The sequence below is a fragment of the Dermochelys coriacea genome, chromosome 1 (genome assembly GCF_009764565.3).
Source record: "Dermochelys coriacea isolate rDerCor1 chromosome 1, rDerCor1.pri.v4, whole genome shotgun sequence".
In the NCBI taxonomy this organism is placed as follows: domain Eukaryota; kingdom Metazoa; phylum Chordata; order Testudines; family Dermochelyidae; genus Dermochelys; species Dermochelys coriacea.
The window spans coordinates 143,514,660-143,541,583 of record NC_050068.2 but is presented as its reverse complement, the minus strand read 5'-3'; the positions used below and the strand labels follow the sequence as shown (position 1 = coordinate 143,541,583).

The following is a 26,924-nucleotide window of genomic DNA, read 5'->3' as shown; positions in this document are numbered from 1 at the left end:
GTTCACTGTCAAATTGGGAGGATGTATCTAGTGAGGTCCCACAGGGGTCAGTCCTGGGTTTGGTGCTATTCATTATTTTCATTAAACAACATGGATAATGGAGTGGAGGGTATGCTTATAAAATATGCAGATACACAAAGTTGGGAGGGGTTGCAAGCACTTTGGAGGGTAGGATTAGAATTCAAAACCACCATGAAAAGATTGGAGAATTGGTCTGAATTTAACAAGATGAATTTCACTCAAGACAAGTGCAAAGTACTTCATTTAGGAAGGAAAAAGTCAAATGCACAACTACAAAATGGGGAATAACTGGCTAGGTGGTAGTGCTGCTGAAAAGGATCTGGGGTACTCTAGCAGATAAACTGAATGAGTCATCAGTGTGATGACAGTTGTAAAAAAGGCTAATGTTCTGGTGTGTATTAATTGGAGTGTCAAGACATGGGAAGTAGTTGTCCCATTCTACTTAGCATGGTGATGCCTCACCTGAAGTACTGTATCCAATCGTGGGCACCATACTTTAGGAAAGATGTGGAGAAATTGGAGAGAGCGCAAGGGAGAGTAACAGGAATGATAATCAGTTTAGAAAACTGTGCATGTTTAGTTTTCAGAAAAGACAACAGAGAGGAGCCTGATAACTGTCTCCAAACATTATAAAGGCTGCTATAAAAAGGACTGTGATCAATTCTTCATATCCTTTGAAGGTAGGACAATAAGCAAGGGGCTTAATTTGCAGCGAGGGAGATTTAGGTTAGATGTTAAGAAAGACTTTCTAATTATAAGCATAGTTGAGCTCTGGCGTAGGCTTCCAATGGAGGTTGTGGAATCCCACTCACTAGCTATTTTTAAAAACAGGTTAGACAGACAAACACCCATCAGGGATGCTCTAGGTTTATTTGATCCTGCATCAGTGCATGTCAGCCTTATATTTCTATGATTCTCAGTGTATGGCCTCAAGGTACTGAATATTCCATTCTGCCCAAAAGAAAAGGGCTACTGATTCCTGATGTAGAGTGAGTAGCTGAAATGCTACTTGTTTAAAGTCTCTCATCGACCTGTTATCTATCTTGATCAGTGAATAATACACAGCTCTTGTATAGCCGGCACAGCTAGCTTCAGTCCTACAAACTTCTGTAAAATTAACCAAATCATGAAAAAAAAAAGTTACACAGTGGGTCCCCACCCCCCTCTTAGATCACACTCCAGGAATAAAATTCTGCTTCCAATGCACATCCCCAGCTCTGGAGACTGGCATCTCTTATGATCTAATTTGAGTACATCCACCAAACAAAGAATGCTGTCATGTTGTGGGACGGGGAAGAATGTGAGGTTTCTTTTTGATTGTGATCTCAATTTTTGTGCAAAACAAAATTACACAAATGGAGAGAGAAAAGGAGGACTTGTGGCACCTTAGAGACAAATTTATTTGAGCATAAGCTTTCATCCAATGAAGTGAGCTGTAGCTCATGAAAGCTTATGCTCAAATAAATTTGTTAGTCTCTAAGGTGCCACAAGTACTCCTTTTCTTTTTGCGGATACAGGCTAACACGGCTGCTACTCTGAAAACTGTCACAAATGGAGAGGTTTCAGAGTAGCAGCCGTGTTAGTCTGTATTCGCAAAAAGTACTTGTGGTCTCTAAGGTGCCACAAGTACTCCTTTTCTTTTTACAAATGGAGAGGTCATTCTTGAAACATTCCCCACTGTAGTAACTCTATCAAGGACACTGTTATGCCCAGAACCAATAGAAGAGAGGCTGCAGCTGGATGCTTACTGCTCAGTAGTGGATGTATATCAGACTACCGCTTCCCTGCTCTTTTCTTCAGATAGGAATACTCTTGCTTGAAGAGCATCTCTTTTGTTTACTCCTGGATGATCTAAAACTATACGGGGTATTAGACTTGTTCTCCCTAAATTTAAACAAATCTATGGGACTGGAGGGTTTCCATGACTACTTGGAGGTTTATATTTACTACTTCTCTTGTCTGGACCTTTATCAGAATGTCATTCACATAAGGAAAAAGATAGATGCCCTACAGTCACTAATAAAAGGACCTGATTTACACATTCAATGACGTCAAAAGATATAATTCTGCCTTGGTAGGGTTAGGTAGAGTGATAGCCCTGAAAACAGCGTGAAGAAAGCCAACTGTAAAAGGAGCAAATAAAGGCATGAAGAAAGGAACTGGTTAAATTGAAATAATGTCTCAAATTTTTTTTTTAAGTCCATGACTGCTGAAATTCATACCAATATCTCCCTCCTAAAGGAAGGCTTCTCTGTGGACCTGATGAACCATTTGAAGCCCAGCACTGATTTGATCTCAATGGGCCATTTCAGAAGAAATATGAGTAATGCCTGAGAAGTGCATAACTCAGCAGTGGCTGCCTTTGCTATGCCAACTGACAGGAGTTTATGAATTGCCTGCACCATAAAGGCTACCCGTTCCAGGTTCCTGATCACTGAAGATGGTACAAAGGATAGAGAAGGAACTTTGGTAAACATTACTACATTACCCCTGGAACCTACTGTGACAGCTCATTTTCCGAGATTAGGTCAAGAATACTACCTTCTCAGGAGGTGCACTGAGTGTCTGGAGTCATGCAATTGGTCTGTTTGCGCTTGGTCCTTGACCTCTACTTTCCCTAAGTGTATTTGTTGTACTGATAAAGTGGTATTCTTCTAAACTGTCTAGAATTAAATTAACAAAAGGGACTCTCTAATTTAGTAATATGCTTTTATTTTCTTGCATTTTCTGCTACCTATTTTTGAGGGCCTCACTGAACTACTGCAAACCTTGCAGTTGCTGAGATCCATCTGATATTGCAATTGCCTCTCTACAGGCACAAACTGGTCATTTCATTAGAGGAAAAGTATCTTGTTGAAAATTATAGCATTTAGGAAGGTGTCAGTAATAAGTAACCAGAGATATTTTCTTGGTGGACAGTTTTAACTTTTACCATAAAATGTAAATAGAGCTGCATACTGCACAGATAACACAAAAACAGAACATGTAAAAGACATAAAAGTAGGATAGATGCAGCAGAGAACTCCAAGAACCTCCTCCCTAAGGAAACTAAAAAATCTTTCTGCACCAAGGATCCTCAGGAAAGAGGCCCTCATCAGAAGGAATTAGTCTTTTGCTAATGAAAAGAGTACTTTGACAGGTGTGTGAACTTTACCTTAGCATATTTCAGCTTCACAAAATTTTACATAATTTGGAAACTGTTAAGACAGTGTCTCCACTTTGCAAGGTCATCTAATGTTGAATCTATTCCAGAAATCAATAGTTTCTGGGATTGTTTAAGAGGGGAGGGGAAAAAATAAATTTTTCTGTTTGAGGGTTCTGCTTCCTTCCTCTGAAGATTCAAAGATGCTACTGTATTTTTCTTAAAAGCAAGAAAAACCTATGCATCTGTGGTGTCCTTTGATTGATTCTTATAATTGTGAAGAATATATTTCACTTTCCCTCTTGGACAAATAGAGAAGATAACATTTTTATATCTGATATGTCCAAAGAAGTTTAGGCGAATACATTTTCTGGACTTTTAGAACAAGAGAGAATGCTAATCTGCATTTTTTAATCCCTTTCTTCTTCTCCACGGAATGATGAATTGCAGAATACTTGGATGATAGAGACTTTTTTGTTTCCATTAGCTGCTTTTTTCTGCTGTCTAGAGACTTTCAAGGATTCACTGAAATGGAAAAATTTCTTGAAGCAAGGGGACACTAAAAGAGGAATAAACCAAAATGTTCAGGGAAAAGGATTCTTGGTACAAAACACTTATTTTTCCCCCCAATGCTGGTAAAAACTATAAAAATATTTTTGGGAATTAATACCTCGGATTGAGGACTGATTCTTGATTAGTGTCAGTAAACCTCAGTTACAGACCTTAGGTTTCTGCTGATAGTAACAGCATCAGATGGCTTCTTATCTTGTTCCAGTACCTGCCCAACTTACTTTGTCTTAGCACTTTGGCATAGACAGGCTTACCTGCTCAGACAGCTGAATGTGAAGGTTAGATTTTTTTCCCTGTGCAGGAGGTGTATTAGCAGTTAATGTTACTGTCTGTTCCTTAACCTCCTGAGGCCTTTGAGCACGGACCACTAGGCCTGGCAGTGAGGAGGCCTTACCAAAGTTATTAAGAGACTTATCTGCTACTTTGGCTGCTGTAGCTGAGAAAAGACCATGCATACTAAGACAGACCATCACTCTCTCCAATACCAATACCAACTTTCAAAAACATCCCATAGCTTTCTAAAAGTAGTGTCAAACCAGAGGATTCTATACTTGTAAGAAAACATTTTGGTAAAGACAACAAATATTGACAAAAATGCCTGTTGCCTCTATGGAAGCAGGACACTGAGCAGGGCAAGGTGGGAAGGGAAGTCACATCTGGTGGAAGTGTGACCTCTTCTACTCTAGAGACTTTTTGGATCTTCTGACATATGTAAGGTAAGAAGTTCAAGGTCAATGGACTACATTTTGGATGATCTTCCAGCAAGATGATTAAAATGGCCTCCAAAAGTAAGAGCTTTAAATTAGTAGCATAGATGTATTTGATTGTTTGATAATTCACTGTAAAGAGCATTATTTGCTTTGAGTCAGAAGTGCAAGTATATCTATCAAAATTACAGTTAGAATTGGCAACTTTGTTTCATAAATTTTAGACATACCCAAATTTAACTAATCATTGGACTCATATTTCTTGTCATATCTCAAGTGTCTTACACATTAGAGGTCCTTTTCTATCCAAAATTACATTAAAAATTTGAATGGCGGATAGCAAAAAGCCTAAGCCGAGACAGATGTAAATAGATATTTCAACAATTACTGCTAAAAGAGAGAATTACATGAATATAAAAATCTGAATTCCATTATTGGTTCCTGATTGGCTATTGAAATTGCCTTGGAAACAGTCAAGTCTAGAATGAGGCTATGATTGTCCTCTCTTATCGCACCTGCACCACTTTGTCATAGTTATCATGACCTCCAGGCCAAGGCATCTCACCGTTTCTGTTAATGGACTAGTTTCAATAGTATGCACTCAGAAGTGGACTTCACTACTTCCATAACACTCGGAAAGACAATTCTGTCCAGTCATTGGAACAGTGGGTCAATAATGGCCCAGTTAAAATTATGCACATTCTTACACAGTGCAGGTAGAAAAGGATAAACATACCATATTTTCTAAGCTGAATTTCACCCAATCTCAACGAAATATGTGATGAATAACTGCTTATCATTCCAAAGAGCCCTTGCATATGGTTTTCCAAAGGGTCTCATCCTATCTCCAGTTGAGTGTACATATGAGCTTCTAGGGAAGACTAAGATTGTTTGGCCTACAATACTATCAGTATTTTGATTATTGTTTCCTCATTGAACAGTAAATCTCCTATTTCCTAGTGGTTAGTCAAAATAGGGTTCTGGCTGAAATTAGCTGTCAGTCTCAATGAAGAAAAGACAGTGGAGATGCTATTGGGCAAACCAACTAAAAACCAAAGGAAATCTTGAGAATTTGATGGGAGATTTTCTTTTCATTCATTCTTAGGCCCTTTGGAACCACTAACAGAATCAACGTTACTCTTTTACCTTTCCTTTGCATTGCAATTGTTTTCAGCTCTGCCTTCACTTGGAAGCTTCCCCTATTATGAAAACATCACCATCATGTTTGATTAATAAAGTGAGACTACAATGATGTAATTCCAAACTCTACAAAAGCCTCACAAATCCATGTATATATAGTAGATAACGTATTTCCCATAATAGTCAATACTCATGCTTGGATAGCAGCGTCTCATAATAGTTGACTAACACCTTCCTCAAATGACCTCTTAATTTCTCCTGTGTTTTGGTCTTATTTACTCATTATTAAATGCTTAAACACCCTAAAGTTACTAGTACCAAAAAGCTTACAACAGATTAATCTTGGGAGAACATGATTACAGTACAGTCATCACATTCCTTACAATCATATGTTTACCTGTTCACATGGTGTCCACCTGTAGCTTGTTGGCAATGCATTTGATTGCAGTGTGGGAGATTCCAGGTTCAGAACCAGACCTGTTATCTTTGTATTGTTATGTGGATATGTATTGAAATCTCAATATTTACATGCTTTTTATAACTTCTTATGGCATATTTTAAAAAAGTTCACCTTTCTAAATGTGCTAAATATTAATGCAAAAAACAAGATATACACAAGAACTAAAATAATTCAAGAGAGCTTCAACTAGGGTACCTATATGCTTTATACTGAGACCTAATGTGCCAGCAGCAGACCACCCCATCACAGGTAAGAAATGAGAAATTTTGAGGGCTATTGAACACTGAATTTTCACAGCAGAACAGCACAAAGTTATTTAGCAGTGTTCAATAGCCTTCAAACTCACTTCCATCTGTGGGGTATAGTGGTTCTGTGGACAAGGGCTGTGAAATAAAGACATTTTGTTACACCTTATTTTAAGGCTAGTTGCATTTTTTTAAATAAATGCTATACATAAAACAAAGATGCATAAGTCAAAACAGGTTGATAATTGTGAACTAATGAGAAATAAACTTGAGAAACTTGAGCCTTCCTTATATTTAAACCTATCCCTTAACTACAGACATGCTGCTGATGCACCACAGGTGCACATTAAAAGAACAGGTAATTGTGTGGTAATAGTTCTTCATCAACAACCCACTCAATGCAAGGTGAACTTTGCTATCAGTCAGATGGCAAGTGTAATGTACTCTGTTTTTAGCTTCAATTTGTGAATATTAAATTGGTAATCCATTTCTTCTCTTAATAACCAAAGGAAATATGAGGAAGGTATTTAGTGGTGCCAAGTGTTAGATTCTCCAATTTTCTTATGGTTATAGATTGGGATGTGCCTATTAAAGGCAATAGAATAGCTAACCTTTATTCCCCAAACTCTTTCTATAATGTGTCCCCACATTATAGACAAATATTTAAATGGGAAGTTTCTGTTATACTTTCTCAACATAAGAATTAGAGGCAGATACCATAAATTAAGTGACTCTACTCTTCAAGGTAAAAGTTGGGTTTGTTTACTCATTTATGGTCATGGATTTCTGTCCTAGCCTCTCTCCGGCATGGAATTTTCATTGATGGCTGAGGGTAACACTTCAAAAATGAACCAGCTAAACAAACTTCCCAGCAGCACTTGACAGAGCTACACCTATTCTTCCCACTTCCAAAGCAGTACAGAATTAATTACCAGTTCTATGGATCTATTGTAAGTATAATAGACTAAAGAGCTATCACAGACACGTTTATTGTAAAAGCACAATCCCAAGAGTGTCTAGTAGAGGGCCAAAACGATTAACACAAATGGTTTGTCAGATCAAAAATAAAACCTGCACCGCCCAACTGAGGAATGAATTAAAACAGTGGGTTATCTTTCAAATTAACCAGGGCAGTTAGTGAGGAAAATTTCATGAAAGTGTAATTCTTAGCCTTTGTGAATCCACACAGCAGGCATTCTGCCAGCTGACAAGATGATGAAATTTTCATGCTTAAAAAAGCCCTCTTCATTTCCCAATTTAGATTAGCTATTTCTCTATTTGCTTTTCTGCAGCAGAATTTAAAAAACCTGAGATCATTCTTTCAAAAGAATAATGCAGCTCTGGAAAGAAACTAAAATCTTTGGATGTCATCTTGGTTTACTATATTTGCAGTTACAAATGAATAATTAAGATCAAGGCTGTATGTTATTTAATATTAAGGAATTAACTACTGGAATAATGCTAAATGCGGTTTGTGGTAGCTAAACAATATTTCAGTGTTCAAATGGAAACAGGCTGGTTTTAGCAACAAAGAAATGTATATTACAAAAAGATGAATGCATGTGTTAAAACAGTAGGAATTATAGCAGGCTTGCACAGTTCTACTTGACCACTTCCATGGTGTAATTATTTGTTTTTTGTTTTTGTTTTGTCTTTTACAAGGAAAATATCATTTTATTTTTATCAGCACCATGACAAACTGATTTTGTACCTAACCTGATAAATTTTCATGATAAATTTACAAGGCTGGACTTTTTAAGGCACTTAAACAGAATAAGGAATGAGGGAGGAGTAGTCTGAAATCCTTAAGGGCCCGATTCAAAGCCCATTGAACTCAATGGAAAAACTCCCATTGTTTCCAATGGGCTTTGGAACAGGCGTTAAGAAATCATCAGAATCTAGGCACTGTTACCTTCATAAAATGTAGTTTACTATATTTTCAAGGTTAAAAAAAAATACTACATTTTTAGATAGATATATTTCTGTTTTAGGTATAATTTTATCCCTATAGAAACAATAGTAACATCTGTCATACAAACGTGAACTAAAACAATTTGTTTTTCTATATTAAATTTTTACCTCTCTTCCTCCACAACTGAAGGGTGCAGCCATTCCAACAACTATGCGCTACACCCAAGTCTCAAAGTTTCATCCAAAGTTTTACTCAGAATGTATGTCATTATAGTTTATAAGATTATACGTTTCCCTTAGCCCAAACATCCCATTTGAAAATGTTCAACTCCAACTGTTACACAGCTATTAGAAGTACTGGATAAAAGAGATATGAAGCTCACAGAGCACCTGCCTCTCCAGTTGTTACTGGGATACAATAAAGGTTTCCTGTCCAACTCAAAGAAATCTCCTTTTTACAAACTAAAAATATTATTCTATTTGGAAATAAGATCTGGCAGCACAGTAATCTCACTCTTCTTGAGACTAATAATGATACTTGGCATTTATCCAGCTTTTTTACCTTCAAAATGCTGTACAAATAATTTGATCAACTGGTCTAAAGCTCAATTCTCAATATATTCCTATTAAAATGTATCAAAGTTCAGGGAAATCCCTGTTACACTTCTATAACTTCCACATGAAGGAGCTCATTAGTTATATTCAATCACAATTTCTATGGACCATGAAAAAGGATATTTAAAAAATTAGAATGCAATGAACCTGTATAATCGTTTGGCAGCATTCAAACAATGGCACTTTGCATTCTGATTTATAACTTGATTTCATAATGATGTGGAACAAACCTACAGCAAAACTTTATTGATATGGGCAGAGAGCATAGAGTAATACTAACTCTTTCCCCTTAACTTGAACATAATTTGTCTCTTTCAGTGTCCTCAGTATTGTACATCCTGTGCATGTAACGTTTTCTTGCATATTAAGTGCTAGAAATGTGCTTAGCACTTGTTAAATAATTATAATAATTAAAATGCATCAAATCTAGAAAAGTTTAGCAGATAAGCAACTTTGATACTAAAGCTACATGCTTTGATATATTGCCTTAATAAAACAAATTTCATTACGTTACAATAATTATGTTATTTGAATGTCCATTTTGGAAACAGATGAACTTTGAAAGGAAGTTTCTGCTAGGCTAAGGTTAAATGAATAGCATATCTATAAATATGAGGTCTCAAATCCATACGTTCGGTATGGTGTTACCTATTCAAACCATCTGCCAATGCCTTCAACTCTCATATTCACACTTCTAATTAACTTTAAACATGGTAAAGAACTGTTTGGCTCTATGAAAATAGGGCCATCAAATACTACAAATAAATATAAAGGAAGCCACCTTTTTTCAAAAGAATTTCTTAAAGGAATTGAGAATTTTTTTCCACTGACAATGTGATAAGTATGGAAACATTTACTTAATAACATGTTAAGAACTAATACAGAGGAAAAATCAATACACAAGTGAGAGCTATTAGAACACAAACATAAACTGGAGCCATTAGAACAAATTATTACTACTGTACTTCCCTGAAAATGTTTTGTAATATTCAGCCAAAGGAATCATCAATTTGGTAAGCCATTCAAGAGACTAAATTTTCAAAAACGGAGTCTAATTTTGGTTACTCAGCTTTAGACACCTAAGGCCTTATTTTCAGAAGCGCTGAGCATCTGAAGTTCTCACAGTGACTACTATAAATCACTAATATCCTTTACCATTTCACAGAAACATTCCCAACCCATCTCACCATAATTCTGCCCCAGGATCTAGTTATGATTTATGTTGCAATTAAAAAAGAAAATGAACTCATTTCAGTAGATACACATTTTCATTGTATATATAGAGTCATACTTAAGTTTGTCTGTACACTATAAAAGTGACTGAATTAGTCCCATGACATCTGAATACTTTAATACCCAAGAAGTGGTTGTGTCCAGTTTATAAGAGTCACAGAGCACTGTAATACATAGGATATCTTTTATTTACATTTTTGAATCACACATGGATATATCAAGAACAAGCAGTAACATTTTGCTATTAAACAACCTTCTTCATCCTGCTTGGAAGAGGCTGTATAATGCCAAAAATGCCAAAACCTTTATGCTTGTGTCTGGTTTCAACATAATTTGATTAAAAAAATTGTATCAAAGTGGTTCTAAAAATCTTGTAAGCCAGAAAGAAACCTTCATAACCCACAGAGCTGGTAAGAAGTTATTCTCCGTCACCCTTCAGATCATTATTCGTGGACAAGGCCTGTTTTCTCAAATTAATGGGCTGTTCATTAAATAATGCATCTTGAACCAGATTTAGTGTAAAAGAAAAGTTGATATTTGCATGTTCAAATTGACTGGAATGCGTTACCTAGGGAGGTGGTGGAATCTCCTTCCTTAGAGGTTTTTAAGGTCAGGCTTGACAAAGCCCTGGCTGGGATGATTTAGTTGGGGATTGGTCCTGCTTTGAGTAGGGGGTTGGACTAGATGACCTCCCGAGGTCCCTTCCAACCCTGATATTCTATGATTCTATAATCATATCCATTAGACGAGGGAATGTTAACATTTCTTTTAGAAATAAGAAGTATTTTAAATTAGGATTTAACATCCATCAATCTATTTTAATGAAAATAAAAATCACATTCATTATGGGGGGAAAAAACGTTTTTTCAGCTATTACAAAGCACAGTAACCAGTATTGCACAAAATGAATACTTTGTCACCCCCAAGAAAAACTGAGTACCCAGTAGAGAACTGATGATTAATTTAACTTTGTAAAGAATACTTTTTGGATACTTACATTATAGTAGCTTTTTAGGTAACGTCTAATATCCAAGAGTAGTTTGTTGTTCATTTGAATCACATAGTGGAAAGGAGACTCATCACATTCTTTCTTACTGCACTGTTGCAAGCTGGGTTCCATAAGCTTTCCCTGCAGATTAAAATAATGTTGACTACAATCACAAAACCACTATAAAGTTATCACACAGGAGTGCATATATAGTATACACACATACGCTAGTAATGCATAAAGAGGCAAAATATTGTAAAACCCTTCTTCAATTTAATCCCCGGCAGAGGTCTTCCTTCCTCCCACCCCATGACAATTGGCTTCTCCATCCCTAAAGATTCTTCTCCACTAGGATGTACAGTCTTCTCACTCTTCTCTTAAACAAAGGTCATTTGGGGAACTTAACAAATCACCTGCTTCAGACTATCATTCAACTAATGATGTTGAATAAAAATAAACTAGTGAAATCTATAATAAAATCAATTCCCCTGAAAAAGACAGGCTTATCACTTTTATCAAGGACACCAACATCCTTCTCAAGACTATTGACCATAGTCTTGGAATCATTCTTATAAGCATCAGATGTGAAGATGTGCTACAAGAGTGTACATAATTAAGCTATCTTTTTTGTTTCATTTAATAATTTTGGCTCATTTAATAATTTTAAAAGTACCAAGAATAATAATAAAGGTTTATACCATCTTATCCATTAAAATTATAGACTGTACATTTGATTAAATTGTCAGTTGGAACATTTTGCATATCTTCACACATGTGAAATTGAGTTTTCAGACTCTAAAGACTGATTGTAAATAGCTAAAATTAAGTTATTGAAATTTTCATTGTAAAGGAACACCCTATATGGTTGTATGATTATAACAGTTTGTGAGGGATTTTTTTCCTATTAATATTTAAAGTCCAGGCTTTTCTGAGCCGATCTGGCTAAAACCTCACCCACAACACTAAGCAATTCCAGGTGTAAGAGATTTTAGAGCTTGACATAAGCTCTTCTACAGTTAGCCCATCTGCAAGTCGTCAAGCCTCCATGCAATTAACTATCGTATTTACAGCTATAATGAAGCAAAAGTCAAGGATTTACAAAGCATTGCTGATCTGTGTCTGTTTTTTCCTCTTGCTTGCTTCCAATGACTGCTTTATTTTGATTCAAAAAAATGTGAAACATCTGCTGTTTGTCCAAATTAACTTAAAATAATTACTTTTAATTTAGATAAAGGATATATTTGCTTTAACTTTCAAGGTTTTCATTACTCTGCAGCCTGCTAATTTGCCAATGACTAGTCCATGCATAACATCACAGCAGAGTTAAATATCTGGCCCTCTTTCAAGTTCTGAGCCAAGGTCAGAGATACATTTTTGGCAGCACTTCTTGACAGGAATGCATCCCCTATGACTTTTTATGTCTGATATACAAAGACAGCAAGAAAGATAGCCCAGAAGTACCTTTCTGTCAAGAAGGGAAGTGGGATGTAAAAAGAAAAACACTGATTTTTAAAAACACTATGTTCCAATTAATATGATTAAGGATAAGAAAATGTTATTGCTACAAGCAGGCTTCATTAAATAGAAAATTGCAAGTTACAAAGTTAAGATAAATATTAAATATAAAATAATTACACTAACTTCTATTTGTAAACCAAAGCAGATACACCATTTGGCTTCATTAATCTGACAAATACTTCCAGAGTACAATATGCAATGCTGAAATGTGTGAATGGAATAGGATTGAGCATTGACATAATCTCTGATCCAAAGGTATCAACAAGAGAATCAAAACAGTGTCTTTCCCCGGTCCAAATTCCAATGAACCGTGTTTGAAAAGCCCCTTTTTCTACTGGAAGCCTTTTTTCCCCCCAAACCTAACTATGGAAACAAAAAAAATCAAAAACTAACCGAACCGTCAAAGACATTGTCATAAATGTTCTCTGTTCCACAGCTCGGACAGGAAAACTTGAATCTTTCACAATCCCTATATTTCTCCTCATCAGTGAGCTGAGCTGGGCCACCAAGCAAGGCATCATTCTCCTCATCTTTATGGTAATGGTGATGGACTTTGAACTGGGATGGATCCAGTCCTATTAATGAGAAATAAGAATTCCAAGACCAAAGTAAGCAATTCAGCTAGGTCAGTTTTTTCCCTTAGATTTGGTACAACAGCTTCAAAATGGGTCACAAAAATGTAAATTAAGAAAATAAAAAAAAAAAAAAAAAACTATCCTCAGGAGAAGATTGCTTTAAAAAATATAAATACATTTCACAATGTTTAACCTAAGATAAGGCTCATGTAACACGAAGAAATCACTTATCTTTTTATACAAGATTGCTTTATAAATAAAAGCAGCACACTGCATTATCCATCATGGGAGTATGCAACAGAACATTTTGTTTCTGAGGAAACCATTCCTAGCGGATGATTTTATTGTTATTTTCTTTTTAAGTTACATTGAAAATATTTCAATAAAATGTGCATCGTTATTAAGAAACCGTCTTTAAATCAAAATGGGACCATTAAAACTGAAAATAGAGAATAAAAACCCCATTAAAGAAACACGGGTGCACTGCTATTACCAACTCCTTCAAGTCCGTATACAACTGCCAACTCTGATTTCAATGCAGTGGTTGATTTCATTTTGGCTCAGTGGTTAACAGCATGTAGGTTTCAATCTAATGTAGTGGTTAAAATTCAGGAGCAGCATTTAAAAAGGCAGTGTTGGAGACAAATGTTTTATTTTTGGTTTCCAGAACCCAAGAATTTAAACAAATATACATACATACATACATACATACATACATACACACACACACACACACACACACACACACACACACATTATATACACACACACACACACACATAAAAAGATCCTAAAAATATTGACTCAATAAAAAGAAAAAAAACAACACAAGCACAAAGTTCATTTTTCCTAGTTATCTGAGGGTCAAAGTAAAGCTGGTAAATTTCACATTTCTTGACATGTTTTTAGCAGTGTGTTTAACCGCCGCTTTAAAAAAAAAAAAAAAAAAAAAGGACTAGTTACTTGATCTGCAATTTATTTTTAACCCAGGTAAAGACAATCTAGATAAATGTCCATCAAAATTTATATTCTAATACAGACATATGACAAAATGTTCAGGAATAATGGCGTACTTTATTATAAAAGAAAAAGGTCTTATAAAACATTTCTAGAAAGGAACATTTTCAGAATAAACTGAAAGTTTAAGAAAATTAAGCAAAGTAAGTAAAATGTGTCATCTCATTATTTAAGTAAGTGTGAAATGCGACAATTTAGCAATAATTTTAGGGAAGTTGGAGCTGGATGCTCATCCTTTTCCACTTCTTTATAAGATTGAAATCTTTGTCTTACCAAGTGCAAAGAAACAATATTCATAGACCTAAAGAACACACCTTGGGCACAACATTCAATTCAATTAAACTTGTATGTATAACACCATTTAAATTGATCACAAAATAAAAATATTCTAACAACTAATTTTTTTAATCATTGCACTATTTTTATAGCTAATAAATAGGTCATATTTAAGCAAAAGAAAGTGTATTGCAAACAAAATACCAGTTTAACTATTTAATTTCAATTAAAAACTTTTCCCAGGTCAGCGTTTTAAGAATTTCCTTTTTTTTTCTTTTTTTAAAACACAAAAGGTAAACATGAATAAAGGCTAACATCATACCAAATTAGATTTTTAAACTTAGTATAGATTTTTACAAGTCATTAAATAGAAATTAAAGAGAATATTTCTATTAGCAACTGTCGCACACTTCATGGGATACAGGGTCCCTTAAGAGAGAGAGCATTTTTTTTTTAAATAAGCTCATCTGTACTTTTTGAAAAAGACAATTGTTCTGCAAGACAAGTGGTAGATAAAAGTTTTATTTACAATTTCTCTCCTCCTCTTCAACATTTTCTTTATACATCAGATTCTCAGAAGGAAAAAACAAAAGGTGGGTTATCTGAGGTCTAAGACAATAACGAATGCAAGGACATATGTACAATATGATCACACACTCTTTCCTGAAAATGTAGAAATGGAGTAAAAGGTAGTGATGGCTACTTTAATATAGAAATAGCAGCAAATTCCAACTGCGAATGTATCTTTAATTCTTTCTCAGAATATTCCACTACATTCAGATAATCCCTATCTCTACATAAAAATTAAGAAAGGGATATCATACTTTGCCCATTCTGAGGAAGTCCACAGACTTTAGTAAAACTCTGATTTTCCAATGTTCAGGTTGTCAAAAATGGTGAGACGGGGTAGGTAGAGACACATGATCAAACAAATAGGTAATCTACTTTTGAAAAAAAATTAGAAACACTTATTTTTATCATTTGACTAGCTATTTTGATTGGGGAAAACAGAAGAATCATGGTGACGATTCAGCACAGTATACCTTACTTAACCCATGTAAATAGTCTCACTGAAATCAATGGGACTCATCAGGTGCTTAAAAAAACATGCCTATATTAATTTATTTTCTTGCTGAATTGGGTCCTATATTATCTATTATTTCCTTTCATGGATTGTTTCTTGGTTACTTAATCCATTTCAGAATACCAAGTTGCATCCTCCACAGCAAGGCAGAATGCCCTATTTTGGTAAACAAAATCACAGCATGGAATATTTAAAGAATGGAAAAACTGCTTCTCTTCCCTTTGTAATACATTTTTTAAAAAGAAGGCCTCAAGAGTTATCAGCAATAAACGTCCGCTTTTGACTCTTATCTTTCCATGACATTGACAAAGTCATATGGGCTTGCTAATTATTTCAGGTTTAGTTTCATACTGAACACTTTACTATCACTAAAGGCTCTGGCCTATAGGTCAGCCTTAAAAAATAGGGAGGATGCATTCATGATGGAAAAAAAAAATCCTTCAGAAAGTAAGTAATGGTGACGATAAACCAAAGAGATTTACCTTTGTATGACAGAAATATACAAGAAAAGAAAGGTCTATATGTTGCCACTGAAGTTTTAATTGTTGTTTTAAAATATTAAATGAATGACCAATGTTTATACTATTTTGGTTTGGTTACTAAAATAATTTGAAGTTAAAACTTTTGCAGGTGACTTTTTTGGGAAGTGGGGTGGGGGGAGGAGTTGTTGCAGCGTTTTCCTCTAGTGGTTTCACTCTAGTGGTGAGCATAAACAAAGCAGAAGTCAAAAGGAGTGTCAGTTTTTCAAGCAACAGATTTACTGATGTCTGTAGATGACCTAAAATTAATATTATCTTTAAAAAAATTGAGATTAGTCTTAAAAAAATCAGCCTTTTTTGGAAGCTATGCAAACAGAAAAGTTTATATATTTATACCTTTGCTCATCAGAGGTTTTGTGAAAGAAAAGGAAAATAGTATCTGGTGCTGCCACCTAGAGACTAAGGGTGTGAATTTCTTTTAGAATCACGTCACATAAGTGGAAATATACTTCAGCAGCCAGCTCTATACATACTGAAAGTACAGAAAGATTCTGATTATCTAAACCCTCAATATCATGCACTGCAAAGAATTCCTCTACCTGGAGACTTCTTTGCCAATAACGCTCTATTATACAAATGCCCAAATAACCTTACCAATGTTGCCTAAATTTAGATAATGGGATCTTAACATACTTCTAATTTAAATAATTTGTTTGACTGAATAGACAGCCTAAATTGAAGACCTATATATAATCAAAACACTGGAGTTATTAAACTTTGATCTGGTAAAGAAAAAAATGAAAATGTAAGCATTACTACTATAAACAAAGGTTTATAGAAATAGCAGCTAGAGATAGAACACATCAATTCAGTCATCTAGTCCATTTCCATGCCGGAGCAGGACTATTCTCAAACAATAATGCTTTATTTTCTGGGGGTTTTTTAATTGTACTTATCACACACTAAGTAAATGTTTGTAATTAAAAAAACCCAAAGAGACCACACGCTAGCTCTCCAAAAAAGAACCCTCATGGTCTCCCCTAAATCACCCTTCAAGCAAAGGCCTGCACCTTGTTAACAAATTCTGACAGTCAATAACGCCCAAGGGAATTATACAGTTGATACCAATTTCACAGCACCCAGAGATTTAAATAAGGGGCTGTTAACTCACACACTTTAACCGATTTCCACAGTTAAGAAATTGTGGAATACAAGGTTGCTCAGCAAAGTATGTGAATAGCACAGTTGAGCAGTTTTGTTATTTTTTTTCTAAATAAATCTTGAATAACCAAGATTTATTAAAACTAAAACTGATCAATTCATGGATGTGGTGGTTAGGAAATATAATCATATTGCTTTGTCTTTCCTCTCCCTCCTATTCCAACCCACAGATCTGGTTTCCCTTCATTGTATAATATGACAAAATAGACTTAATTCTCTGGGGGCACGAACCACGTACAATTTAAACGTATAGTGAAGAGAGTAGCACAATTTGGGGAGCTGTAAAATAAATAATTTAAAAGGCAGTTGCTTTGGTAATTCCCCATACAACATTTTTTGAACTTTGTCCTACCAGAAAATTACATTTGGTAGCCCATACAAATGGGTTCTCCTCAGAACAAAGAAGAAAGGCAGAGATTACCAGAAGAAAAAGCAATCTCCTGAAAAAAGCAGTCACCATGACTAAACTAAACAGGAACTAGAAGAGTAACTTTCCTAAAATTAAAATGTTGCAAAACTGCTTGCATGTCAAATAAAGAACACCAGTATCTGCATAAGCCTATGGACCACGGGAATTTCTCATGGAAATCAGTTATACAGATATGGGGAAAATTCCCTTTTATGTAGCAAACAGCTTCAGTAATTCGCACAGGCTTCAAAGGAGGAGTGAACGCCACAAAATTTGTGTCTCAGTTGCTTGGCTGCTTTTAGAACACACCTTACTAAGGGATGAGAGAGAAAAATGCAGTAGATCCTAGGACAGACATAAATTTGAGAATGTTGACCTTTTGAAAACGGTACCTGAGACAGATCTTGCTCTAGGTTACATTGGAGAAAGTTAAAGAAGTCAGATAGTTCACACCAAAAAGGAGAAACTCATTGTCTTCTGGAGAATGTTCTATCACTCAAGAAGGATATTGACATTGCATGGCACTTCAGAATCAAGGTACTACAAATCATAACCCTTTTGGACAGGCTGCTGAGATGGGTGCTAGAGAGATAATAGGTTGCTTCTGTGAGGATTTAATAGAACTGGGTGATGGACAATAGGGTCAGGTCTGTAAACCAATTTATTCAGAGCCACACTGGGGCTGTGGGAATCAGTTTCATTTGGTCACTCATATTTTCTCAGGACCTTTGTAATAACGAAAGGAAAAAGGAAGGAACATGTAGAGTTTGCTGTGATTTTCAGGAACAGTAAATCTATAAATCCCTAACACTAGTCAGATTCCTCTTCTCCCCATCCCAAGTCCAAAGATAGAGAATTTACAGATGGAATTTATAAGCAAATAAATCTGTTATTTAGAGTTATCTACACTCTGCAAATCTGGTGTAATACTTGTGGACTGAAGTTCTATTCTCCAGAATTTAAAATAGAGTGGCTGAACTAGTCTGCTCTGAGGCTGAAATCACCAGCACAGTATGTGGAGTGCTTTATCATCACAGAAAATCTTTTCTGCTCATTCCAAGATAAGCAATGTTTCCCTGGGCAGGGCTACACTTCATCTGCCATTACTAGTAAGGTGAGCCATCACTGCAGCATTCACTAAATGGAGAATGACCCAATTCTGTTAAATAGGAGATCTGAAGATGTTTCATGCTCTTTGATTGCTTGCTCTGCAAAGACATCTGGTTCACAGGACATTTCTCACTACAGTGGCTCAATTCATATCCAACTGTTTGAAAAGATAAGCAAAGTTTAATCCATCAGACACAATATTTTCCTAAAATTATCCAGAACGGAGGGTTTCTTCAGAAAGCAAGAAATGTTCTTGGACCCACTGCAAGGAAAGAGAAAGCCAGGATTTCCTGTGTAACAGAGACTAAGACACGTTCTATACTACAAATTTAGGTCAGTTTAGCTACATTGCTCTGTGCTGTGAAAAATTTCACACCCTCTGATTTAGTTAAGCCAACCGAAGCTCCAGGGTAGACATTACTAGGTCAACAGACAAATTGTTCCATAAACCTAGTTACCACCTCTCAGAGAGGTGGATTTACTTACAGCTTCTGTCACTGTAATAAGTGTTTAACTACAGCAGCACAGCTGCCTGGTGTAGACATAGCCTAAGTAAAAACAAGAACCCATTAGAGAGTCAAATGATTTGTTTGGTTACCTGATGAGGCTGAATAAGACATTCTAGCCACTATAAAAATAAAATTTCTGATGCATTCAGAGACAAATGTATGTAGACCACCCCCAGTATTGCAGAAAGATCCCAAAATAACTAATTCGAGCCTGGAATGATTCTAGATCACTCAAAGATTTATGAAAGAACTCTGATCAACTATGTGAAAATAATATTTTTATTTTTAATGTGGGTCTTTGGAAAAAAGACTTGGCTTCTACCACCCAATACAGTTTACATGCGTGAGAAAATACCTGATAAAATGCTGCCAAAATAAGGAAACTTCAGAGGCATGGAGATATCAAACTGAACGTATTTGGTTGTTAATTTTACAAGATACTGCAATAGGTATATGGATGATCAGTCTGGCAGAAAGAAAAGGAGTACTTGTGGCACCTTAGAGACTAACAAATTTATTGGAGCATAAGCTTTCGTGAGCTACAGCTCACTTCATCAGATGCATTTGGGTTTTTCCACCGAGCAGAGCTACAGATGCTTTAAAAAAAAAAAAATCTCTGCTGTAGAAATATTATATACCAAAAAATTTCCATCTTGAATTGTGCTACAATATGCAGTTTATGCATTTGAAAACAATAGACTCTACTGAGCGTTGTACAGTTTTTAAAATCTAGCCATTACATTTCGGAGTGCCTAAATGGAAACTAAGCTCTTTAGAACCCCAATTGTGGGTACTGAACACTTTTGAAAACCTGGTCCTATAGCTATTAGGCTAGCATATCTTCTGAAGAATTTTTTTGGCTTTTGAAAACAAATGGATATAACTCAGGAATCTCTCTTATCTTTCTTTGCCTCAGGATTATACAAGGTTAAATCTTCAACTCCTCTATCTAGGCCATTACCAAAACGTCCACTGCCTCTGAACAGTAGGGTCTGACTTTTCTTTTGATTGTTCTGAAACTCATATACAAAGTTGGCATTCTTGCAAGTTAGCACTCCACTGGATACAGACATAACGATTAGTGATTTATTAGCGATTATCTTTGAAAAGTCATGGAAGATGGGAAAGATTCCAGGGGATGAGAAAAGGGAAAAACATAGTGCCAATCCATAAAAAGAGAAATAAGGACAACCCAGGAATTACAGACCAGTCAACTTAACTTCAAACACCTGGACTTGTCAAGAACAAATAATGTCAAACCAACCAAACAGTTCTCTTTCACAGGGTAACAAGTCTTGTGGATAAGGGTGAAGCAGTAGATGTGGTATATCTTGACTTTAGTAAGGCTTTTGATACTGTCTTGCATGACCTTCTCATAAACAAACTAAGGAAACACAACCTAGATGCAACTACCATAAGGTGGGTACATAACTGGTTGGAAAACCATTCCCAGAAAGTAATCATCAGTGGTTCAGTGTCAAGCTGGAAGGGCATATCAAGTGGGATCCTATAGGAATCAGTTCTGAGACTGATTCTGTTCAATATAAGAATATGAACATGGCCATACTGGGTCAGACCAAAGGTCCATCTAGCCCATTATCCCGTCTTCCAATGGTGGCCAATTCCATGTGCCCCAGTGGGAATGAACAGAACAAGTAAATCATCAAGTGATCCATCTCCTGTCACCCATTCCCAGTTTCTGGCAAACAGAGACTTGGGACACAACCTCTGCCAATCCTGGCTAATAGCCATTGATGGACCTATACTCCATGAATCTATCTAGTTCTTTTTTTAAAACCCTGTTATAGTCTTGGACTTCACAACATCCTCTGGCAAAGAGTTCCATAGGTTGACTGCGTTATGTGAAGAATCTTCATCAATGATTTAAATAATGGCATAGAGAGTACACTTATAAAGTTTGTGGACGATGGGCTTGGGAGGGGTGCAAGTGCTTTGGAGGATAGAATTAAAATTCAAAATGATCTGGACAAACAAAATGGTCTGAAGCAAACAGGATGAAATTCAATAAGGAAAAATGCAAAGTACTCCACTTAGGAAGAAACAGTCAGTTGTACACATAAAAAACAGGAAATGATTGCCTAGGAAGGAGTACTGAAGAAAGGGATATGGGGGTCAGAGTGGATCATAAGCTAAATATGAGTCAACGGTGTAACACTGTTGCAAAAAAACCAAACATCGTTCTGGGATGTATCAAAGGGAGTGTTGTAAGCAATACACAAGAAGTAATACTTTCACTCTACTCCACGATGATTAGGCATCAACTGGAGTATTGTGTCCAGTTCTGGGCGCCACATTTCAGGAAGGACATGGACAAATTGAAGAGAGTCCAGAGAAGAGTGACAAAAACGATTAAAGGTGTAGAAGACATGATCTACGAGGGAAGATTGAAAAAATTGGGTTTGTTTAGTTTAGAGAAGAGAAGACAGGGGGACAGGATAACAGTTTTCGAATATATAAAACGTTGTCACAAGGAGGAGGGAGAAAAGTTGTTCTCCTTAATGTCTGGGGATAGGACAAGAAACAATGGGCTTAAATTGCAGCAAGGGCAGTTTATGTTGAACATCAGGAAAAACTTCCTAACTGTAAGGGTAGTTAAGCACTGGAATAAACTGCCTAGGGAGGTTGTGGAATCTCCATCATCGGGGATTTTTAAGAGCAGGTTAGACACCTGTCGGGGATGGTCTAGATAATACTTCAGTCCCCTGCAATCAAGGCAGGACTGCACTAGATGACCTATTGAAGTCCCTTCCAGTCCTACGTTTCTATGATTCTATAGCACCAGCTTGAAATAGTTAATAGTTTTTTTAGTTTTAATAGTTAAAATGGCCCAATTCAATTTCCTTTTAATCTTTCTAACATTCTATTATGGGAGGACAGAGCCTTGCCAATATCTCTTAGCGAAACATTAAGAGTTCCAACTTCCTCCAAGCCATAGATCCCTGCATAAAACATCTATTTTAAATGCTGCTTTCGTCTTCCTTCCTGATCTGATAAAGAAGCTACCTCTTCCAAGGGAGCATATGATATTTTAGAGCACCCTTCAGTGAGGGAATTAATCCTGGTAAGGGAGCTCCAGATCTCTCTCTCTCTCCTCATAAGGGAGGTCATAACTATTTACTTAAGGATTGCGTGCTTCATAGCTTACATAGGCCAAGCTTATTGCACACATCAAGTGATCCTTGCATCCCTCCCATTCCTGCCCACAAGCTCCTTGCATGACATCCTCCCATCCCCCCTTTTCAGGGATTTCCTGAAACTCCTCCCAATCTTCCCCGAGAGGGTTCTGTGTGCTCCCATTTCCCTCTCCTCCCATACCAGGGTCTCCTATTTCCCTCTCCTCATCAATAGCCCTCTGTGCACCCCCATTCCTCTAATGTCCCCCTTATTTCCCACAGCAGAGGCTCTGTGTGCTCTCTATCGCCCCGTATTAGGTACCCCCAACCTCCTGACCTGGGGTTCTGTGCCCCTTTCCATTCCCCTTCCCCCACACCAGCATCCCCAATCTCCTCTAAACAGGCTTCAGTGCATCCCCTAATATTCAAAACCCTGAGCAGGGGTCCCCCATAGAAGGGTTGTACGTTCTCCACCCATGGCAGGGACTAAGAAAACCTTCATTATGCCCTTCCCCATGCAGGGGGGCTCTGTCTTCCCCCCATCCCTCCTTTCCCACATTCCTTCCCCATGCTAGGGGCTCTCCATACCTCTCCCTTCCTCTTTCCCCGATACCAGGACTCCCCAATCTTCCCCTCACGAGGGGCTCTTTGTGCCCCATGCTTCCCTCTCCCCATGCCAGGGGCTGTGTGCATGGCTCCCATTCCTTTCTCCCCCCATTCTTCCTCCACCCCACTCCTCCAACGTTATTCTTCTCTCTTTCTGGGAGATAAATCATTCAGGGTGTCAACATGTAAAACTCTATTGGGAGGATGGGCAGAGATGAGATAGGACCATTGCTATGCTAGAAAGTGCTAATGGGGCCATCAACTAGTTTGATCTAGACAACTGCAGAGGTGCTCGAGGCTGTGGCTGTGCTAAACAGCTGGCAGGGGCTTTGTACGTCTCCCATTTTCAAATTTTCTCCAATCAATAAGGTTATGGCCAATGATGCCTAGAATATCCATGTCAGCCCTGTTGTTTCTTCACAAGCTTTTCTTAAGTTGCTAAAACATACTATGCAGTTACAGACTCTATGCTCCCTCATATTTTAGAATAGATTGGTAGAGCCATCTGATCTGCAATCCACAAACATGGCCCTCCGATATAAAGCGTATATCCGCAGGGCCCAGGATTTGCAGGGCTCTATTGATTGGATGCAGTGTTCCAAAGTTATTCCATTACATATGCAGTGATAGACAAAGAAATGCTGTCAAGTTGAATGTCAGACCTCCATCAGCTCGGCCAATTAATTACCTTCGGGGAGGAAACAAAATGAAAAACGATGTATATGCATAGTCATGTCATATTTTCTATAAAAGAGTTAGAAAATAAACCCTTTGTTGGACAAGATTTACAAGTAACTTACTAAACACTAAACTTTTCCTATGGATAGGGAGCCTGTAGAGGATCACTTGATGTGTGAAATAAGCTGTGTGGGTTAGGAAAAGTTTTACTGTCCGATATCTCCTAAAGAAAAAAAGTTGTCTTAAGAAAAGATCAGGCACCCGCACCTCTCTTAGGCTGAGTGAAAACAGGTGAATCTGTGTGCACCTGCAGCAGTAATCATGTCTCTTGATTTTTCTACATGCCTGACACACAAGGAAGGAAGGATCCATTATAAGATTATTAGAGCTGCCTGCCTGCTATATCCTAGGAAAAAGGTCTTTATTGCCATATTTCTGAAAAGATTTACCTTGCCATTAGAGATGAAAAATATTAACAGAGCTACAAGGTTCTTTTTCCCTGGACAGATGCTAAAGAGCATAGAGTCTGTAAATGCATAGTATGTTTTAGCAACTTAAGAAAAGCTTGTGAAGAAACAACAGGGCTGACGTGGATAAAAACTAAAGGGTGTCAGACAGAGTTAGATTTTACAACTCTCACTCATACAGATGAGCACTTACTCATGCGAGTAACTCCACTCAAGTCAATAGGACTACTCATGTGACTAAGCATACAACTAAATCCACACTGCTGAGCTGTGGTCCTACAAAGTAGAAGAATGTGACCACACTGCAGCTGAGAGCATGCCTCCCAGCCTGGGGACTCAGCCTTGTGCGAATTCAAGCAGAGCTAACCAACGCTACAGCAGCATAGGCAGCAATTTCTTTTAGCTGCCCAAATCCAGGCCTGCCCAAACCCCTAGGTTTGAGTTTGGGCGGCTAGCCAAAGCTGCCATGTGTGTAGCAATGCCCACATTTTTAGCGCGCTAGCCTGAGTCTGTCTACCCAGGCTTGGAGGTTCGTTTCTAGCTGCAGTGTAGACATTCCCTAACTATTCTCTCCCCAACACAGACTGACCTGAACATATTCCCTAATGTGCTTCTGCTAAGAAATGATGTGCATTAATTCCGCTCATTCTGCCTCTTGATGCTCTCTGGATAAAGCGAGTTTTAGATACTTACCTAACCATGTTGCAATGAGAACAGAGTCAATTCCATCTATAGGCTCACAGATTCGAGCCACTACTGGGTGAATCTGTTGTGACAGATAGTACTGAATATCAACAGTAAGATTTTCTTGTTTTTGCAGCTGTTCTGGAGCATATGCTCTCTGGCTGGCACTCAGATTTGACCCATCCTAAGAAAGGGGACATACACAAAACAAACCAAGAGAAAAAAATCAATCAGTCATATGTGGATTGGAGTTGGGGTTAGACATTTCAGCATTAGAAAACTAGGTTTTTAAAAAAGGGTACGGGGATTCCTTCCTTCCGCTATGTTATTACATATCCAATACAAATTAAAGAAATCCAAAGAAAGAGGTTACACGTTTGTTGCTGGCATTAGCTAGTAAATTCAAGAACATAAATCAAGCTTTTATTATTACAGCTTGTGTGTGTGCAAATCAGTAACAGTAGACAGAGTAAACAGTCCCATCTGTCAATTGAGAAATGCACAATGAAAATATACTGTTACCATCAGCCCAGTTAAAAGTATGCAAAGGACAAACATTTTGGGATCACCCTTATAGTAAATCAGCATTATCACATTACAGCAATCATTAGAGTAGCTTTCTAATGGTTGTGGTGGATTCTCCATCACTGAAAATTTTTGAATCAGATTGGATTATTTTTCTAAAAAGATATACTCATGTTCAAACAAGAAGTAATTCATGGCCTGTGTTACACAGGAGGTCAGATTAGATGATCAGAAGGTCCCTTCTGGCCTTATATTTGATTAATCTATTGTAACATGCAGATACCAAATCATATCCTTACATGAATGTACTAAAATAATCAGTGGTGCATCATCAACGAACAGACAAAACACTAAGTGGAAGAATGGAAGGACGAATTAAAAGAGCAAGACAATCTATTTTGCTAAGAAGTTTATGCTAAATTCTACATAGACAGGAATAAAAATGGAGAAGAAACTGTCAGACATCAAGGCACAGATAAGTAGCATAACAGACACAATGTGATCAACCCAAAAGGGTTGAGCACCTTAAGAAACTCTTTGCAATCCTTCGAGTCAAGATTGCCATTCTGGAGTTCCAGAGGGCACAATGAGCCTTTCTTAAAACAAAAACAAAAAAAAGTGAAAACAGAGGCTGAAACATGTTGGAATGAGAGGCTAAAATGCAGGTTGAAAATGGGGCTGCTGGGAGGGTAGAGAAATATCTTGAATTCCAAGAAAAAACTGTTCTTCGGGGAAATGCAGCATGCATTAAACCTGTAGAATACTACTCACAGGTCATGTGAACATTATGAAAAAAAGTGTATTTTTCACATGCATAAGCTAATGTATGCCAAAACGTAACGGTGAGGGTAAGCACTGTGGTAGAAAGTACTCTACTATTCAGTAACACCTGTTGTACTTCCGTAGAGCAGGATTCTAACCCTGTAAACCATTGAGGAACCATGCCCCAAGGCAGACAGCCACTATGTTGGGATGAAGCACACAACTCTCATCTTGTGAAAGGAGATGAGGAATGGTCAGGAACATGAACGGCAGCTGGACACACAGGTGAAGCAAGTAAGAGTACCAAGCTGGTCTCAGTCAGGTCAACACTATAACGATAACTCTGACTTTGTCTTGTCTGATCTTGTTCATTACCCTTAGTATTAGGGGCATTGGAGGAAATACATAGAACAGACCGTTCTTCCAAGATAGAAGAAAGTGTAGTGGCCCAGACCCCTCTTGATCAGAAAACAGGATACTTCCTGTTCCTGGAGATGGCGAAGAGATCACCTCTAGCAGTCCCCATCTTTGGAATACGCTGTGGAGAACGTGGGTGTCTAGCTCCCATTTGTAATCCTCTGAGAAGTGTCTGCTGAGAACATCAGCTGTGGTGTACTGAATGCCTGGGAGGTGGACTACTGAAATTTGGATCTGACGAGCCATGCACCAATTCCATAGTTTCAAAGCTTCAGCACACAGGAAGGGGGATCTTGCTCCTCCCTGCTTATTGTTATAGAACAGGCAAGATATGTTGTCTGTCATGACACTGATTGATTTACCCCTGATAAGGGGCAGGAAATGAAAGCAAGTGTTCCCGACAATCCTGAGCTCCAACAGA

The 26,924-nt window shown here is 37.3% G+C and overlaps 1 protein-coding gene across 6 annotated transcripts in view; it reads right to left on the bottom strand.

Moving 5' to 3' along the window:
- Positions 1–26,924, bottom strand: part of POLA1 (DNA polymerase alpha 1, catalytic subunit) — a 369,765-nt gene that overhangs the window by 158,747 nt on the left and 184,094 nt on the right. For all 6 annotated transcript variants that reach the window (XM_038370695.2, XM_038370686.2, XM_043505015.1 and 3 more), the window contains exons 32-34: positions 24,809–24,983; positions 12,944–13,125; positions 11,042–11,173 (exon numbers count right to left, since the gene is read on the bottom strand). In XM_038370695.2, the coding sequence (XP_038226623.1) occupies positions 11,042–11,173; positions 12,944–13,125; positions 24,809–24,983 (489 nt within the window). The remainder of the gene's footprint in view (positions 1–11,041; positions 11,174–12,943; positions 13,126–24,808; positions 24,984–26,924) is intronic.